Source organism: Muscardinus avellanarius (assembly GCF_963383645.1).
Source record: "Muscardinus avellanarius genome assembly, chromosome: 3".
In the NCBI taxonomy this organism is placed as follows: Eukaryota; Metazoa; Chordata; class Mammalia; order Rodentia; family Gliridae; genus Muscardinus; species Muscardinus avellanarius.
Window position 1 is genome coordinate 147480564 of NC_137788.1, and position 20059 is coordinate 147500622.

The 20059-nt window shown below is 48.1% G+C and overlaps 1 protein-coding gene across 2 annotated transcripts; it reads right to left on the reverse strand.

Annotated features, from left to right (window-relative positions):
- Positions 1-1064: 1064 nt before the first annotated feature.
- On the reverse strand, positions 1065-19219 carry VPS33B (VPS33B late endosome and lysosome associated; the record flags this gene model as incomplete). Of its 2 annotated transcripts, XM_080692611.1 has the most annotated exons (23): positions 1065-1144; positions 1431-1547; positions 1640-1715; positions 1888-1989; positions 2433-2506; positions 3059-3191; positions 3950-3996; positions 6807-6861; positions 6973-7037; positions 7266-7340; positions 7582-7672; positions 7859-7945; positions 8642-8711; positions 8898-8979; positions 9179-9275; positions 9825-9929; positions 10203-10297; positions 10982-11027; positions 12675-12742; positions 13213-13262; positions 15265-15326; positions 15670-15750; positions 19124-19219. In XM_080692611.1, the coding sequence occupies 23 exons, from the start codon at positions 19217-19219 to the stop codon at positions 1065-1067; spliced, it is 1854 nt and encodes a 617-aa protein (XP_080548737.1). The 2 variants fall into 2 exon arrangements, with proteins under 2 accessions (XP_080548737.1, XP_080548738.1); XM_080692612.1 differs by lacking the exon at positions 15670-15750.
- Between the last annotated feature and the right edge of the window lie 840 nt (positions 19220-20059).

The window sequence follows — 20059 nt, forward strand, 5'->3', positions numbered from 1 at the left end:
ATTCTCTGACTCAGCCTCCCAAATACAAGGTTTACAGGTGTGCACCACCACACCTAACTGGTTAGTGATTTTTGATAGCCTGGAGCAATAAAGTATCCAGGCCACAGTGTGTGTATGGGGGGGGTGGTAGTGCATGACTAAAAACCCAGTACTTATGAAGCTGAGACAGGAGGATCACAGGTTTGAGGTCAGTCTCAGCAAATTAGTGATGCCCTCGGCAACCCTGTTTCAAAAATGGGGCTGGGAGCCGGGTGTGGTAGCACACGCTTCTAATCCCAGCATTGCAGAGGCTGATACAGGAGGACCTTGGTTCGCAACAGCCTCAGCTACTTAGTGAGGCCCTTTGCAACTCAGTGAGACTCTGTTTCAAACTAAAGAATAAGAAACAGGGCTGGAGGTGTAGCTTGGAGGTAGAATACTCCTGGGTTCCATCCCCAGTACCACAAAAAAAAAAAAAAAAAAAAAAAAAAAAATGGAGCTGGGGCCAGGCGTGGTGGCACACCTTTGTAATCCCCACACTTGGGAGGTTGAGACAGGAGGATCGCACAGGTTCGAAGCCAGCCTCAGCTACTCAGTGAGGCTCTCAGCAACTTAGTGAGACCCTGTTTCAAAATAAAGAATAAAAATAGGGCAGGGGTGTAGCTCGGAGGTCGAGAGACCCTGGGTTCCACCCCAGACCCACAAAAATAAATAAATAAATAAATAAATAAATAAATAAAAGAGTTCAGGCCATGAAGTGCAAGAAGCCCCAGTGACAGCCCCTCTGTGCTTTCACTAACAGAGAAGACAGTGCAGAGCTTCAAGGATCTGATATTTAAGAGCAGAGTCTTTATTTACAAGGATATTAAATAGGATTTAGCAAAGGATACCTGTTCCCCCTTGTCTTAGCTGCACGGTCTCTACTTCATAAATGGGGGCAGGACACGAACTTTCTCCTCAAGATATGTTCTTTAGGTCCCAATGAGTTCCATGCCCCCAGTTCTGGGCAGCAGAGTGGGAGTCACTTCCTTAGCAGCTGTGTGTGCTGTTGGAGCCGTCCAGGGAAGCCTTCACCACCAGGAGCCTCAGGCTCTCATCTCACTCATGGCCTCCATAAGGCGAGCACTGTTTGTGACGGCTGTCGTCAGAAAAATGAACCTGTACCCTAAGGAGACCAGAGCAGTGGCAGTGACAGCAGCTGATTTCAGATCCCAACAGAAACCACGCAGAGCCGCTCCGGTTTCAGCCCCCACCAGATAAGAGCACCAGACAGAGGCGCTATACTACCAGGCTCTGGAGCGCTACAGCCTGCCGAGCCCGGCGGGCCAGAGCACCAGCCTGCAGCAGGCTAGGCCAAGTGGACCTCGGCCAGGAGAAAAGCCTTCCTCCGCAAGGTGCTTCTTCCCCCAGAGCCCGCAGCAGACTATCCTTGACTTCCTGTTCTCTCTTACCTTTCTCTTTGCCCAAGAACCGCAGGGCTGAGAGCTCAGAGAACGTGCACCCGCCCAAGAACACCACTAAGATGAGGCGCAGGGACTCGCTGGAAGCCTTTTCTTCCTTGGCCGTGTCTGAGGATGAGAGCAGACCCAGGTCTTCAGTGACACCCCGGCCTGGGCGATGCAGCCAGCCCACCCCGTGGCCGCCTGCCCACCCCACACACCTGTGAATGCAAACTCACTGCAGTTGAGCAGCCGTACCACCTCGTCAAGGCCCTGCCAGCTGCGCCGCTCCAGCACCTGGGAAGGCAGAAGCACTGGTTTCAGGCCTGCGCCAGGAACACACTTTGGCACAGCAGCCAGACCATCTTGCTTCTTGCTAGTTACTCAAGCAGTGAAAGGTAGAAGGGACCCAAGGCCAAGAGAAAGCAGAGAGCAGATATGAACGGGAGCAAGACGGGCTGGTTCCTACCTGCTCAATGACTCGGCAGCTTAGGGGCACATAAGCGCCACTGAAGACATAGGCCATGTCTCGGGGCACTTTCAGGTCATACTCGCCATCCACACGTGGGATCTAGAAGGCAAAGGTACTACGTTCAGCAATCCAAGCCTTTAAAGAGTCAGATAAAAGCAGCTCATCCCCAAGAGTTCCTGTCTCAACTAAAGGGAGAACCAGCAAGTCTGAAAAAGAAAATAATCCACAATCACACGGTGTCTTGTGCTCACTGCCTGCGGTCTCTGCAGTGAGTTCACTGTCCTGGGGGGAGAGCCCTCCTTCCCAGCCTTCTCTGCAGCACCTTCATGGGAAGCATGGACACACGTGCACCCTGAATCTTCTGGCCTTAGCAAGCGCTTGTTACTTGTTTATTAAATGCGTGAATTTGTGTCTTGTTTCATATTTAATTAAGTTCATGCTACATGGCTCTTCATAAAAATTAAACAAGATTTTTATGGATTCAAAGTACTCCACAAAGGAATGAACCCACAGCAGCCTCTTTCCAGCCCACTTCCACCTACCAAATTTAGCTTTTTGCTGATGGCACGAAAATTGCTCCTCTTGGCCAGAGAACTGAAGGCATCAGTAATCTTTCCTGGGGAAGAAATCTGTGCTAGGTTCCATCAAAGGTCTATGGATTCGTGACACTGCTGTGGGCAACACGATTCAGGACACGATAGGACCTGTCATCCAAGGACTTCCCTTGAAGCCATTTGCCTACGGTTCCCTGGAACTGATCAAGACTCTCTGTACCCCTCTCCCCACCCCTCATCTTCCTCCTCCAGGGCCCCAGCAGCCTATTAAATGCGCTCTACAATTTACTAGTTAAATGTCTGGGCTTTGGAGTCAAACCAACCTGACTTACTGAGAGACCTCGAACAATCACTTCATTTCCCTAAGCCTGTTTCTTCATCTGTAAAATCAGGGAAAGAAAACTGACCTCACAGAGACTTTGTGAGATTTAAATGAAAAATTCTATGTAAGAGGTTAGCACATGCTAAGCATTCAATATATGGAAGCTGCTCATCCAGAAGCAGCAGTGCTAACGACAGTAATAGATGGGATCTCCTCCCCCTGCTCGCGTCCCCAGGGGCTCTGCCTGTTGAGAGAAGAGGGGACACGGAGGGGAGTCGCCTGGCCTGCTCACCTGCAGCCTTGTCGGTCACCAGCTTGCTTACTTTACTCTCCACTGCCGTGAGGGTGTCCCCCGGGGCCTGCTCTGTTAGAAGCCCAGCTCGCCGCAGGTTGGAGAAGGTAAGCAGGTGCTCAGGGCCATAACTCTGAAGGAAGTGCAAGTTGGCTATTGATGGAGCGTCCCCCAAGCCTGGCACTGCTAGGTGACACGGGGGTGAGGGGAGGGAATCCACAGCCTCGCTCCGCAGCCTCTGTCCTGCAGGAGCTCCCACTCGCTCTGCAGCATTTTCCCATCGGAAATTAGTGGACGCCAAACAAAGGGATAGGAAGCAGCCTGGAACTGCTGAAGAGCAGAGAAGGCCATGGCTGTAAAGATGGTGAGTAGGGCTTCAGGGATGGAGAAGACGTGAGGAAGACCAGGAAGGTAAGCTCGGTCACTGCCTCGCTGTAGGGTTTTCAAGTGAGAAAGAATTCCAAGAGAAAGAGCCCACTGGCCAGGCGTGGTGGCACACACCTGTAATCCCAATACTTGGGAGACTGAGACAGGAGGATTGTAGGTTCAAGGCCAGCCTCAGCAAGTAGTGAGACTCACCTAGTGAGACCCTGTTTCAAAATAACAATATACGGCTTGGGGGTGGGGGGTAGCTTGGAGGTAGAATGCTTCTGGGTTCAAGCCCCAGCACCACAAAATAAATAAATAAATTCTCTTAGCATTGGTGGTCCACCACTGGGACAGGGGTGGGGGAGTGCTGAAAGGGGACTTTCCCTAGCATCTCCGGGAAAGAGGCTAAAAAGGAATTTGAAGAGGACAGGAAAGGGACCATTTTGACTCATGCCTCTTTCAAAAGTGCCCAACAACTGCCCTCCACCAGGTTCCCTCAGGAACACATTCTGCAGGTCCTACCTGCAGATACTGTGTTTTCAGAGATCGGTAATCCTTGGGTATCAAACCTAAGGGTGAGAAACACAAGAAAGGCTGGCTGAGGTACTCTAAATGTACACCCAAACCCACCAAACACCATCTAGAGGGCGGATTCGGGAAATGTTTACCTGGCATAGGAAAGTTAATTCTAAATGGAATGCTAAATTGGAGCTTGCTTATTAAAAACCAAAACCTGCGTCTGAGAGTTCCAAGGACGAGCTCTGAACTGCAGCATGCTGAGGGGACACTGGAATTAATGCGAATGCTAGACGGGGAGGGAGGAGCCCAGACTTTGTGCATTTCTTTCCAACTAAGGGGCAGTTCTCCCCGGAAGTGCTTTACAACTATAGAGAAATAAAATGTAAAAAGGGAGTTCCATGGAAGTATGAAGAAACAGACTTTTAACTACCATAAAAGGGATTTAGAGTACACAACATATAGCCAGGTGTGGTAGCATAGCTCGTAATGCCAGTACTCGGGAGGCTGAAGCAATATGATTGCAGCTTCATGGCCAGCCTCAGCTACTGAAGTGAGGCCCTCCATAACTTAGTGAGACCCTGTTTCCAAATAAAGAACAAAAGCTGAGCGTGGTGGCGCACACTTGTAATCTTAGAGCTTGGGAGGCTGAGACAGGAGGATCGCACAGGTTCAAAGCCAGCTTCAGCTACTTAGTGAGGCTCTCAGCAACTGAGACCCTGTTTCCAAATAAAGTAAAAAATAGGTCTGGGAGTATAACCCGAGGGAAGTAGAAAAACCCCTGGGTTCCACCCCTAGTACCACAAAAAAATAAATATAAAAAATAAAGAATAAGGGCCGGGCGTGGTGGCGCACACTTGTAATCCCTGCGCTTGGGAGGCCGAGACAGGAGGATCACACAGGTTCGAAGCCAGCCTCAGCTACTTAGTGAGGCTCTCAGCAACTTGGTGAGACCCTGTTTCCAAATAAAGTATAAAATAGGTCTGGGAGTATAGCCCGGAGGTAGAAAGCCTCTGGGTTCCACCCCAGTACCACCAAAAAATAAATAATAAAAAAATAAAAAAAGAATAAACTGGGCATAGTGGCCCACACCTGTAATCCCGGTACTTGGGAGGCTAAGACAGGAGGATCACAGATTGGAGGACAGCCTCAGCAAGTTGCAAGATTCTCTGTAACCTAATGAGACCCTGTTTCAAAATAAAAATAAGACTGGGAGTATGTATAGCTTGGAGATAGAATGCCCGTGGGTTCAATCCCCAGTACTAATGAATAAACAAAAAAATAAAACATAGGGCTGGGGATGTAGCTCCAAGGTAGAATGCCCCTAGGTTCAAGCCCCAGTTCCACATATAGAAAAGAATATGCAAAATATTCTCTAAGCAGAAAACAATCTTGAGCTGGGCGCGGTGGCGCACGCTTGTAATCCCAGCATTTGGGAGGCTGAGACCAGAGGATCACGGTTCGCGGACAGCCTCAACTACTTAGTAAGGCTCTCCGCAACTTAGTGAGACCCGTTTCAAAATAAAGAATAAAAAGCCGGGCGTGGTGGCGCACGCTTGCAATTCCCACACTTGGGAGGCAGAGACAGGAGGGTCGCGCAGGTTCGAAGCCAGCCTAGCTGGCTTAAGAGACCCTGTTTCCAAATAAAAATATAAAATAAATAAATAAATAAAAATAAAGAAAGAATAAAAAACAGGGCAGGGGGTGTAGTTCAGAGGTCAAATGCCCTGGGTTCTATCCTCAGACGTGCAAAAAAAAAAAAAAGCAATCTAGAGGAATATTGACCAACTGGAATACTTTAACAGAAGAAAGCAAGTTGCCATAAAAGTTTGCAGAATCTAGCCAAGTGTGGTGTTACAAGCCTGTAACTCCAGTACTTGGGAGGCTGAGATAGGATCACAGCCTCAGTAACTTAGTGAGGCTCTCTGCCACTTAGTGAGACCCTGTTTCAAAACAAAATCAGGCTGGGGGTATGGTTCAGAAGTAGAATGCCCCTGGGGTCAATCCCCAGTAACACACACACACACACACACAGTTTTTATTAAAAAAAAAAACCTGTCCCCAAATAAAGAATAAAAAAATAGAACAAAAAAATAGAACTGGGGGTAGCTCAGAGGAGAAATGCCCAAGTTCAATCCCCAGTATCAGAAGAAGAAGAAGAAGAAGAAGAAGAAGAAGAAGAAGAAGAAGAAGAAGAAGAAGAAGAAGAGGAGGAGGAGGAGGAGGAGGAGGAGGAGGAGGAGGAGGAGGAGGAGGAGGAGGAGGAGGAGGAGGAGGAGGAGGAGGAAATAAAAAAAAAAAAGAAAAAAACTCATGAAGCCAGGCATGGTGGCACATGCTTGTAATCCCAGCATTCAGGAGGCGGAGACCGGAGGATTGTGGTTCTTTGTGAGGCCCTTCATGACTCAGTGAGACTCTGTTTCAAAAAATAAAAAGACTAAAAAATAGGACTGGGGGTGTAGCTCAGAGGTACAATGACCCTGGGTTCCATCCCTAGTACTGCAAAAAACAAAAATAAGCTGGGTGTAGTGGTGCACACTTGTAATCCCAGCATTTGGGAGTCTGAAACAGGAGGATTATGGTTTGGGGCCAGCCTCAGGTACTTAATGAGGCCTTCTGCAACTAAGTGAAACCCTGTTTCATAATAAAGAATAAAAAATAGTGCTAGGGGTGTAGCTTAGAGGTAGAATGCCTCTGGGTTCCATCCCCAGTACTATAAAACAAACAAAACAAAACAAAAACAAACAAAAAACCCATTAAATGAAAGAGAAGCATTCTGTTTGCTAATAATTTTGTCTTTCAAAATTATTTCTTCCTTCCCTGAGGCGCAGATCTCAATCTGCCTTCTCATCTTTCGTCTTACCATTCTCGGTGATGGACAAAAGGCACAGGAGGCGGAGGCTCTCCATGGGCGACACCTGCAGGAGAGTGGAGGAGAGCTGAAGTGCCACAAGCACACTCTTCCCTCCTCCTGCTTAAGCAGCCCTCCCTAAACATCACCCAGCCTCCGTGGCCCTGTCCCTACTCACCTGCCGGTCTATGTGTTCTTCAATGTAGCTGGTGCTCTCCCGGATGTTGAACCCCTCTAGCAGTGCTGTGAGTAATCAGGGGATTAGCTCAGCAGATGCCATCTATGACAACAGGCCCCTGTCCCCTGCCTCTGTCTCCATCCTTGGGATGGGTTAAGGGACCCCAGGACTTCTAACAGCATTCCACACAGCCAGCATCAGCTGGAAAGGCCAAGAAGCATCTTGGGGCAGGCGGGGGCTGGCACTGAGAGCCGGGTAGGAGCATGAGAAAGCACAGCCAGGCTGCTGGTTACCATGCTCTGTCTTGATCAGCTCCTGGAAATCCTGCTTGGTTTTCTTTTTCATGATGGATTCACAGGCCCCAATATCTGCAGATAGGACAAAAAGGGAGATGGCATACATATTCCTAGTTCTAGAAGGATGTCTCCTTATCATCCAGAAGAATAAAAACCTCTTGCAATATTCGGAAGCACTTCTTCCCATTATAGACCGAATGAGACCATTCTTGGCCTGGTGTACAGGGATCTCCTCCTGGAAGGCAGCGGCCCTGGACAGCATGCCCCTGAGGGTGTGGAGTCGCTCCCCTCCCACCTCCAAGCTGGTACCTACGGAGGCTCAGCAGGCGGTGCTCCTGTTTCAGTCCTTTGAGCTCCTGGGACACAAAGTTCTTCATCTGCTTGATATCCATGCCTCTCCTGCGCTGTGGGGACATCCCCCTAAGGTCAGCACCTCAAGACCTCCAAGAGAAATCACCCCCTCCCTCAGCTGCCACCCATCCAGAAGAATAAACAGGGGCCCGATGGCAGTAGTGGAAGGGGAGTCAGAAGGCAGCAGCTTTGGGGCACCACTAAAGAGACAAACAGAGGAACAGGGCTTAGAGCCTCACATCATACTGGGCCTGCAGGTTCCGGGCTTTCTGGCTCAAGAAGCCAAAGACATTGGAGAAGTGCTCATTACGAATCTCATTAAATACCTGTGAGGAGAACAAGATGGGAATAACTTACTATGTCAAAACCACAGCTCCTCCCTTACTACCCCACCAGGAGGATGGCAGTACAGGAAGAATGCTTGCAAGTACAAGGAAAGCATCAGCTACTTAGGGAGGCCCTCTGAAACTTAGTGAGATTCTGTTTCAATATAAAGAATAGCTGGACATGGTGGTGCACGCTTGTAATCCCAGCATTCGGGAGGTTGAGACAGGAGGATCGCAGTTTGCGGCCAGCTTCAGTTACTTAGTGAGGCCCTTTGCAACTCAGTGAGACCCTATTTCAAAATAAAGAAAAAAAAAATAGGGCTGGGGTGTAGCTCGGAGGTAGAATGCCCCTGGGTTTCATCCCCAGTACTGCACACACACAAAAAAAAAAGAATAAAAAACAGGGCTGGAGTGTATCCAAGGATGCAGAATGCCCCTAGGTCCAATTCCCAGTACTACAAAAAAAAAAAAAAAAAAAAAAAAAAAAAAGAAAAAAAAAAAGAAAGAAAAAGTACAAGGATACAAGGACAACCGAGCTGATCAGTAAGTGGGTGTCAAACACCTATGCTGTTATGTGTATGCTCTTAGCTGGAGCAGAAGCCTCTCCCATGGCCGCGGGCCCTCGTCCAGAGCTGGGCGCTAAGCTTGGGTAAGCAGTCACCCTGGGTACACCACCGCCAGTGCCCATGCCCTCACCTTGTCCTCTGCATTCAGTAGCACCTTCAGGCTCTTGTCAGAGGATGTGACTTCTGGGCCAAAGTCCACACTTCCTTTGAGAGTAGAAGGGGGCTGTCAGGATACCCACTGAAGCTTCTCCCGCCCTCTGCTGAATGGCATGCCGGAACGGGTCCCCAGTGCCATTCCTGCCTCAGGAGCCGGCATCTCTCCCAGAAGCCCTATCCCATTGTGGAAGGCTCCAGAGCAGATGACCACTTCCACAAAGACTTGGCACTTACCACACTTGATGCGGAAGGTATCGTCCACCAGGCCCTCGTAAACCACTTGAGAGCACAGTGCCGTCACAAAGTCCATGTCTGAAACCAAGAAGCCGACCTGAAGGCGCCCCAGGCCCAGCTTTCCACAGTTTGCTGACATCAGCTGGAGCATTTGCACAGGCCCACGTGGCTGTGATGGACTCACAGCTCCAACTGGAGGATCCTAACTTTACTAGCATATTGCATATTTCTGTGTCTTCTAGGGCCAGAGATAAGAGGAACACTGAGCATAATTTACCTCTGTCCAGGAGAAAGATGTGTCCGATCTCTGGCCTTCGGCCTTTGGTTTCACTATCCTCCTCCTCATCCAGTTTCCTCCACAATTCATATGACATCTGTCAGGGACCGAGACATTCTCAATTTTGGGTTCAGGTTCCTATGGAGCCATACCTACAGAGGCCAAGCCCCTCTTGTGACACTCCACCTTGCACCCAAGAGGGGAGCTAATTATGAACATGAACCTATTCTACTGCCATCTGTTCCCCGCCCTTCCCAGCCTCACCATCCCAACAAAGATATAATGCTACCTGCTCCTGGGATGAAAAGACACTTAGAAATGCAACCTATCCTATCCGATCCTATCCAGGGTTATTCCACCTCTAAGCTACACCCTCAGCCCTATTTTATGTTTCTTTAATTTTGAAACAGGGTCTCACTAAGTTGCGGAGAGCCTTGCTAAATTGCTAAGGCTAGCCACGAGCCTCAGCCTCCCAAGTACTGGGATTACAAGTATGCACTACCGTGCCCGGCTCTCTGAGGAGCCATTCTGGAACATGAAGCAAGGTAAAGAAAATACCTTATACCCCAAAAGCCTGTGGATTATCCTTCCGGGGAACAGAACAGGGAAGCAGGGCTGAGGGACAGCAGCAGGACGGCGCTCTTACCCGGGCACACCTGCCAATTCCGTAGCAGTTGGGGAAGGGCCCATAGAGAGTGCTGAGAAGGTGTAAGGCCTGAGCAACAGTGTTGGTCCAACGCTGATCTCCTTCCTGCAGGGATCACATGGCCACGAAGATACATACAACCAGCAGGCCCAACTGGAGAAGCCTAGTCCTAGAAGATCTGAAGCAGGATGGCCCGGTCTGGGGAATGCTGGAATTCATTTTATTTCCCCTGAAGGAAGTCCCCTCTAGACCCACCTATACATAGCTTTCAATCATGAAATCACTGTCACATTGCATGAGTTGGACAAAGGTTAAATCATTATTTCTGGCACACTAGATCCCATCCCTTGAAACCAAGACCCAAGAGCCTGCATTTACCAGGAAGTAGTCCCTGAAAAATTCTGGCAGCTCCATGCTCAGCAGATCTACATCAAGTGGCAGCAAAGAGAAGGCCCACTCGTCACAGCTCACATCTGAGGGGAAAGAGAATGTCAGACTTCCTGCAGAAGGCACTTAGCTCCGTGGTAAAATGAAGATCTTCCACAATCATAAAACAAATACTTGAGTGTCTGCCACATGCCAGGGACTGCGTTTAGCACTGGGAAATTACAGAAGACTAAGAAACAGTCCTGTCCTAGAGAGCACAGTCTGACAATGAACGCACACAGCGTGGCTGACAATACAACGTGGCAAGCCATTAGGGGATAACCGTAAGTGCAGAGGAAACATCCACTCATTCATTCACTATTCAGCAAATACTCTGAAGTCCCTCTATGAGCAGGACTATGCTAAGTGCCACGGAGAGAAGGCTGCACTGAGGAGCCCAGGCTCTGCACCAACCCATGAAAGGAATTTCAGCAGCGAGGACCGTGAGCAGGTCTGAGCTGATGGGGAAAGAAGTAAAGAAAACGGAGGAGGGAGACCCAATTCTTCCCGGTGGGAGTTTTGGGAAGTGCAGCTGGTCACTGCCCAGTCTGAGCCCTGGCATCCCTGTGTGTTCTCAGTTGGGGTCCTGCTCCCACACCCATCCTCAGGAGCCTCCCCTCCCACCAGTGCAACACGAGTAGGTCCAGGGGAGGCGTGGGAGGGGTGACAAGAACAGGGTCAGGCTTCTACATGTCCTCTCTCCCTTTCCACTCACGTTCGTCTCCTCTCACCTCCATAGATTCCCTCTTCCTCAAGCACCATCTCACATGCATAAAACTGAAAGAGGGAAGATGATTAGTAACCATGTTCTTCTCTGTTCTATTGTAAAATCACACTTGAATATATTTGTATATCATAGAAAATGTGCAACATAAAATATAAACTGGATCCAGGCGTGATGGCGCATGCCCGTAATCCCAGCATTTGGGAGGCTGAGACAAGAGGATCGCGGTTCATGGACAGCCTCAGCTACTTAGTGAGGCCCTTTGCAACTCAATGAGACCATGTTTCAAAATAAAGAATAGAAGCTGGGTGTGGTAGCGCACGCTTGTAATCCCAGCGCTTGGGAGACTGAGATAGGAGGATCGCGCAGGTTCGAAGCCAGCCTCAGCTACTTAGTGAGGCTCTCAGCAACTTAGTGAGACCCTGTTTCCAAGTAAAGTATAAAATAGATCTGGGAGTAGAGCCCGGATTTAGAAAAGCCCCTGGGTTCTACCCCCAGTACCACACACAAAAAAAAAAAGATGAAAAAATAGGGCCGGGAGCGTAGCTCAGAGGTAGAATGAATGCCCCTGGCTTCCATCCCCAGTACTGAAATAAGTAAATAAAATATAAGCTGGTACAGTGGCACATGCCTATAATCTCAGTATGTATAAATATAAGACAGAAGATGGCAGGTTCAAGGCCAGCTTTGGCAACTTAGCAAGACCCTCAGCAACTTAATAGGATCCTGCTGCTTCAAAATAAACAGATTTAGCCAGGCATGGTGGCACACGCTTGTAATCCCAGCATTCGGGAGGCAGAGACAAAAGGACTGTGGTTCGCAGACAGCCTCAGCTGCTTAGTGAGGCCCTTTGCAACTCAGTGAGACCCTATTTCAAAAGTAAAAAGACTAAGCCAGGCGTGGTGGCGCACGCTTGTAAGCCCCGCGCTTGGGAGGCTGAGACAGGAGGATTGCACAGGTTCGAAGCCAGCCTCAGCTACTGAGTGAGGCTCTCGGCAACTTAGTGAGACCCTGTTTCCAAATAAAATATAAAAGTAGGTCTGGGAGTATAGCCTGGAAGTAGAAAGCCCCTGGGTTCCACCCACAGTACCACCAAAATAAATAAATAGATGAATAAAATTTTTTAAAAAATTTTAAAATAAAAAGACTGAAAACTATGGGGGATATAGCTCGGAGGTAGAATGCCTCTGGGTTCCATCCCCAGTACTGCAAATAATTAATTAATTAATTAAAAAATTTAAAAAGGGCTGGGAGCCAGTACTTGGGAACCTGAGACAAGAGGATCTCAGGTTCAAGGACAGCCTCAGCAAGTAGTGAGACACTCATCAACCTAGCAAGAACCTGTTTCCAAATAAAAATAAAATAAAGCTGGGGGTGCAGCTCAGAGGTAGAATGCCCATGGGTTCAATCCTCAGTATTACAGAAAAAGGGGGGCTTGGGGATAATAGCTCAGAAGTAGAGTACCCTGGGTGGGTTCAATTCCTAGTACCACCCCCCCCCCAAATTCTACGTAGATGCCACCTCTCACAATTCTACAACACTCATTTTCAGAGAGTTTGTAACAAACACTCTGAGTAACAATCATGAAATCATTCATAAAAAGGGCAGCTGTTCATACTTTATTTGATTTGAGGGAGACAGCACCCTTGGCCCCTCACCCAGTCTACACCCTGTCCCACTCCGCCGCAGTCCACACTCACCTTCTGAGGGCTGAAGATCACTTTGTACTTTCGCGTTCGCCCAGCCGATTTGTCTGCATTGACAAGATCTACAGAGAGAAGAAACGCAGCCCAGAAGCCACGGGTGCCTGCTGGCCTGCTGGCCCAGAAGGAAGCAGACGCCCACACACGTGCTGTAGTCAATCCCAACAGGCAGTTCAGACGCCCGCACACGTGCTGTGGTCAACCCCAACAGGCAGTTTATTCTGAAAAGGTCTTCTAGGGCCGGGCGTGGTGGCACACACTTATAATCTCAGTACTTGGGAGGCTGAGACAGGAGGATTGCAAGTTCGAAGCCAGCCTCAGCAGCTTAGTGAGGCTCTCAGCAACTTAGTGAGACCCTGTTTCCAAATAAAATATAAAATAGGGCTAGGTGTATAGCTCAGAGGTAGAAGGCCCTTGGGTTCCATTTCTAGTACCACAGGAAAAAAAATTTTAAAAGGGTCCTCAAGGCCCAAGGCCTTCAATCTTGCCCACCCTCTTCCAGCCCTGGTCACATACCATCCCCAACAGTACTCACTGGCTATATAGCGCATGTTCTTGATGCGAGGCCTGACCAGGAAGCACAGTCTACGAGGGAGGGAGAAGACACCGGAGAAAAGTCATACAGTCGGCAACAGCAGCTTAAAAGAAACTGAGCCGCCGGGCGCGGTGGCGCACGCTTTTAATCCCCGCGCTTGGGAGGCTGAGACAGGAGGATCGCACGGGTTCGAAGCCAGCTTCAGCTGCTTAGTGAGGCTCTCAGCAACTTAGTGAGACCCTGTTTCCAAATAAAAATATTAAAAAAAAAAAAGGTCTGGGAGTATAGCCCGGAGGTAGAAAGCCTCTGGGTACCACCAAAAATAAATAAATAAATAAAAGAAACTGAACCAATGTCAACTCTTAAACCATATGTTGTGTGTGTGCGCGCATACGTGTGTGTGTGTGTGTGTGTGTGTGTGTGTGTGTGTGTATGTGTGTGTGTGTTACTAGGGTTTGAATCCAGGGGCATTTTACCTCTGAGATACACTCCTAGCCCTATTTTATTTTTATTTTGAAACAGTCTCGCTAGGTTGATGACTCTCACTACTTGCTGAGGTTGTCCTTGAACCTGTGATCCTCTTGTCTCAACCTCCCAAATACTGGGATTACAAGTATGTGCTATTATGCCTGGCCCATCTGTCCTTCTTAACAGCGCTTATAGTTAGTGATGCCAGTTCTTTTGGCCTCTCATGTACCAACCACAGAAAATACCTTTTACCATAAGAGGCACACCATGATGAGTAGGGTGCCTTTACTGATCCTATAGTGGACTCAGAAGTTCCTGGTCTAAGTTGAGTGTGGTGGCGCACGCTTGTAATCCCCATTTGGGAGGCTGAGACAGGAGGATCACATAGGTGTGAAGCCAGCCTCAGCTACTTAGTGAGGCTCTCAGCAACTTAGTGAGACCCTATTTCCAAATAAAATATAAAATAGGTCTGGGGATCTGGGTATATAGCCCAGAGGTAAAGTCCCTGGGTTCCACCCCTAGTACCATCAAAAAAAAAAGTTCTTGGTCTAAACCAGGCATGGTATAATCCCAGTACTTGGGAGGCTAAAACAGGAGGATCACAGAATTGAAGTCAGCCTCAGCTTAGTGAGGCTCTCAGCAACTTGAGAACTTGTTTTCAAATAAAAAACAGGGCTGGGGGTATGCCCTGAAGGTAGAAGGCCCCTGGGTTCTATGCCCAGTATCTCCCCCCCCCCAAAAAAAAAAGTTCCTGGTCTAAAATAATTTATAATACAACGGGCAAAAAAGATGCATATAGTATGAAGTATATTCATCCTCCAGTGCTAAAAATAATAAAAAGAAGCCAGATATGGTGGTATAAGCCTACTTATACACACACCCATACTTGGGAGGCTGAGACAGGAGAAATGCAGGTTCAAGGATTGCTGGGATTGTATAGCTCAGTGGCTGAGCACTTGCCAAGCTGTGTGAGGCCCTGAGTTCAATCCCCAGCTCCACCAAAAAAAAACAAACAAAAAAACAAAAAAACAAGAGAGAGACAGAGACAAAGGGAGAGAGATTCTCAGCAATCTAAAGAGACTCTGGAGCCGGGCGTGGTGGCGCACGCTTGTCATCCCAGCATTTGGGAGGCTGAGACCGGAGGATCGCGGTTCATGGACAGCCTCAGCTACTTAGTGAGGCCCTCTGCAACTCAGTGAGACTTGGTTTCAAAATAAAGAATAAAAAATAGGGCAGAGGGTGTAGCCCGGAGGTCGAATGCCCCTGGGTTCCAACCCCAGACCCACAAAAAAAAAAAAAAAAAAGACTGTTTCAAAACCAAAACTAGAAAAAGGGCTGGGTGTGTAGATTGGAGGTAAAATGCCCTGGGTTAAATCCCTAGTAAAACATACACACACACACACACACACACACACACACACACACACACATAAAAAGACTACACAATAATCTAGGCATGAGACTGTGAAAGTTCAGGGACATGAACCGTATCACAGACACCATGGTTCCAGGTCAAGGACAAATGTGTTCCTGGGGACTGGCTGGTTTGGAGGTGCTGCAGGTGAGAGAGAATCTTAAACTCACTGTTCACTGGAGCTGAAAGCGGGCTTGTTCTCCACCTTGTACAGCTTGTCTACTTCATGTTGCTACAGGAAGAATCCAACAAGACAGTGGACATAAGAGTAATTGAAAAGCACAAAGCAGTTCACAAAGACCAGGGAGTGCCAAAGGGCTTCTCGTTCATGCCATTTCTGGGAAGCCAAGCTCCCCTGAAAACCAATCCCCAGAGCCTTTCTCAAACTGTCAATGGGAAAACCAAAGATAAAACAACACAAAACAACATTATCAGTCCCTCTTTGCCCAATTCAGCTACTCTGTTTTGGCCCTGTAAGGACAGTCACTTTTTAGACATTTATACTGTTCATCCAAACAAAAACTGCTCAAAGAGGAAAGAGGGCAAAGAGCCTCCCTGGGGAAAGGGGGCAGTACCTTCAGGATGGACACGTTGGCGATCCGATCCAAAGGGCTCATGAGATCTGCCTCGATGAACAAATCCTTTTTTCCAGGAAGCTGAAGGAAACAGATTCTGGGGTCACCCATAGGTCACACTTTCTTTTTCAGTTGAGAATTCATCTAGCCCACTCACTAGAAACATGATCTCCAAGTTGGAAGGGCACTAGCATCTTATTTACCATATCCACAGGTGAGATTTCTCTGTATATTCACTTAACTGGGAGAGATATTCCACCTTCTTTCTCAGATTAACCTGCTAAGTAAGCATTTTACAATATGGGACAAATCCTACAACACAGAATTACCCAGCCCAAAATGTCAATAGAGCCAGGCTTCAGAAATCTTGATGTAGGCTGGGTATGGTAGCACATGCCTATAATCCCAGTATTTGAGAAGCTAGGAGGATTACAGGTTCAAGGACAGCCTCAGCAAAAAGTGAAAGTCATCAACCTAGTGAGCCATGGTTTCAAAATAAAAATGAAAATAGGGCTAAGGGTATAGCTCAGAGGTAGAAGGCCTCTGGGTTCAGTCCACAGAAACACATATAAATAATTAAGTAAATAAATAAATATGTCTTTTTTTTTTTTTTTTTTTTTTTGGTGGTACTGGGGGTGGAACCCAGGGGTTTTCTATCTCCGGACTATACTCCCAGACCTATTTTACATTTTTATTTGGAAACAGGGTCTCACTAAGTTGCTGAGAGCCTCACTAAGTAGCTGAGGCTGGCTTCGAACCTCTGCGATTCTCCTGTCTCAGCCTCCCAAGCACGGGGATTACAAGCATGCACCACCACGCCCGGCCTAATAAATATGTCTTGATATAGGAGAATGGTGGAAAATAAAAACTGAAATAGTTACTGATGGCAAATACTTGCAATCTCAGTACTTGAGAAGTTAAAACAGGAGGATTGCAGGTTTGAGGACAGCCTAAGCCAGTAGTGAGACTCCCATCAACCTAGCATAAACACTGTTTCAAAATAAAAATTTTAAGGCCAGACATAGTGGAACATGCTTGTAATCCCAGCATTTGGGAGGCTGAGACAGGAGGACCCAGGTTTGTGGCCAGCCTCTACTACTGAGTGAGGCCCTCTGCAACTCAGTGTGAACCTGTTTCAAAATAAAGAATACAAAATAGGGCTGGGGGTGTGGCTTGGAGGTAGAATGTCCCTGGGCTCCATCCCTAGTACCGAAAAAATATTTTTTTTAAAATAAAGAAAGAATAGAGTTGGGCATAGTGAAGCACACTTGTAATCCCAGCATTTGGGAGGCTGAGACAGGAGGATTGTGGTTAGAAGACAGCCTCAGCTACTACTTAGTAAGGAGCCCGGCGTGGAGGCGCACGCTTGTAATCTCAGTGCTTGGGAGGCTGAGACAGGAGGATCTCACAGGTTCAAAACCAGCCTCAGCTACTTAGGGAGGCTCTCAGCAACTTAGTGAGACCCTGTTTCCAAAATAAAATATAAAAATACGTCTGGGAATATAGCCTGGGTTCCACCCCCAGTACCACAAAAAAAAAAAAAAGAAAGAAAGAAAATACTACTTAGTAAGGCCCTTTCCAATCAGTGAGACCCTGTTTCAAAATAAAAAATAAAAAACCGGGTTGGCGGAGATACAATGCACCTGGGTTCCACCCTCAGTACCACAGAAAGGAAGAAAGAAAGAAGAAAGAAAGAAAGAAAGAAAGAAAGAAAGAAAGAAAGAAAGAAAGAAAGAGAGACATGCTTATAATTCCAGCATTTGGGAGGTTGAGACCGGAGGATCACGGTTCGTGGACAGCCTCAGCTACTTACTGAGACCCTTTGTAACTCAGTGAGACCCTGTTTCAAAATAAAGAAAAAAAAATAGGGCTGAGGGTGTAGCTCAGAAGTAGAATCCCCCGGGTTCCATTCCCAGTACCACAGGAAAAAGAAAAAAAAAAAGAATAAAAAATTGGGCTGGGGGTGTAGCTCACAGGTAGAATGCCCCTGGGCTCGCTTCCCAGCAACACACATACACCATCACTTTCTTTTCTTTCTTTTTTTTTTTTTCTTGGTACTGGGGTTCCTGGAAACCCTTCTACCTCCGGGCTACACTCCCAGACCTATTTTTTTTTAATATGTTTTTATTTGGAAACAGCATCTCTTAAGCCTGCGAGATTGGCTTCGAACCTGCGCGATCCTCCTGTCTCCGCCTCCCAAGAGCAGGGATTACAAGCGTGTGCCACCACGCCTGGCTACACCATCACTTTCCCTCGTTCTCACTGCCACCAATTTCCTGTAGGCCTATATTACTGCATTCCGTTCTACAGACTTCTGTTGCAGGTTTACTCCAACCCATACTTTGCTATTAGAATCATCAAGTAATCAAGTATTGCTTCATGCCACAAACGAGGGGAGGAGACTTCAGTGGCTTCCTGATGCCTACCATGTAAAGTCTGATTGCTTTTTTCTCTGCTCATACTTTGTCTTTCCCCAGATTATCAATTTTGCTCCTACCAGTCTGTAGAGCATGTTCTCCAGTCTCCAAAGAAATTACATTACTCTTCATTATTCCTCACATCCCAACTCCCAGAAACTCCAAGATCACTCTAGCTACATATAATTGCTCTGTGTGTGTGTGTGTGTGTGTGTGTGTGTGTGTGTGTGTGTTAGTTACTGGGGATTCTACCTCTGAGCGACACCCCAGCCCTAATATTTTATTCTTTATTTAGAAATGGTCTCACTGAGTTGCAAAGGGCCTCCCTAAGTAGCTGAGGCTGTCTGCAAGCCAGCACTCAGATGCTGGGATTACAAGCGGGCGCCACCACGCCTGGCCTTTAATTGCTTATTTGGAACTCTTTAGGCAACTACCACTGATTTACCACCTGATACCCTGTATGTAGTAACCTACTTTACACAGGGCTCCAACTGGTGCCTAAGATCCCTGGTGTCAGAGAATTCTTAACCATCTTTCCATCCCCACTTCTGCCTAGCCCGAATGGTATCTTCCTTGACTGTAAGGAAAAAACAAAACAAAAACACGGGGGTGGGGGTGTATGTTTGTAATCTTCTCAGTACTTGGAGGCTGGGAAAGGAGGATCGCAGGTTTGCAGACAGCCTCAGCTATTTGGTAAGACCCTCTATAACTTAATGAGACCCTGTTTCAAAATAAAGAATAAAAAGCAGCTGGGGAGGTAGCCCGGAGGTAGAATGCCCCTGGATTCAATCCCCAGTATTGGGTAAAAAAAGAAAAAGATTTCCATTAATGTCTGGCTGTGTCCCAAGAAGCTCTTACTACTACTCTCTTAATCCGCTCTTACTGCTGATTGTTCCATTTTGGAGCTGCCCAAGAAGCTTCAAGGGCAATACCCAGAACCAAGAACAAAATTAATGAGCCGCAGCAAGGAAGAAGTACGCGTCCAGTGCGCCCTAAACCATGGATGCCTTAAAGCGCCAGACGTGTCTGGAACCGACCTGCTCCAGAAGATAGATGAGCTGGTCTCGAGCCAGCCTTTTGAGCATGGAGAAGTCGGGCAGCTCGGGAGCGTCCGGCCGATGGGGAAAAGCCATGGCAGCGTTCACCTGTGCAGCGGTGCGCAAGGAGGGGGATGCCCTCCGTGTTCAGGAGCCGGCGGCAGCCCAGGGTGAGCGTAGGGTGGCGACGCTGTCCTCCTGCGCACGGAATCCGGGGCCCCCGAGGGGCCCTCGGTCTTCAGTGGCACTCGAACGACGGCCACCGCCTGGCTAGACAACCGCAGACTCGGAGGAGGGTGTCCGCAGACCCGCAGCCACCGCGGCGCGACCCTTCACCCCCAGATCCTCACGCCTGTCAGCGGAATTCCGGTCTACACCCGCAGACCCGGTGACAAAAGAGAGGACCCCGCCTCCGGCCAGAGAGACGCGACTTCCTAGACCTCCCGGAAGTCCCGCGCACGGGCCCACGCTTCGCCTGCCGGGAAGGGGACGGCGTCCGGAAGGGGACAAAAGGCACGCAGAGCCCGCCAGCTTGCCAGTCTCTTTCCTAGCCCGAAGATCGGGTTCCGGGATACAGTAATGATACCTTCAACTAAACTTTAATTCAGTTTTTCTGGCACACCCAAGGAGTTGGGCACTTAGTTTTCAAAAGCTTCGCAAAAAGGCGAAACCAGCTCAGTTTGGAGAGCACCGAGCCCTGGGTTCAATCCCCAGTGACACACACACACACACACACCACGACATTATAGTGATCAAATCAACCACATCCAAAATGTACTATATGGGACAAATGACCCAACCTTTTTTTTTGTACTGGGGATTTCTTTGTACCCAGAGGCATTCTACCTTCAAGCTACACCAGAGCCTGATTTTATTTGGAAACAGGGTCTCATTAGGTTGCTGAAAGCCTTGCAAAGTTGCCAAAGCTGACTTTGA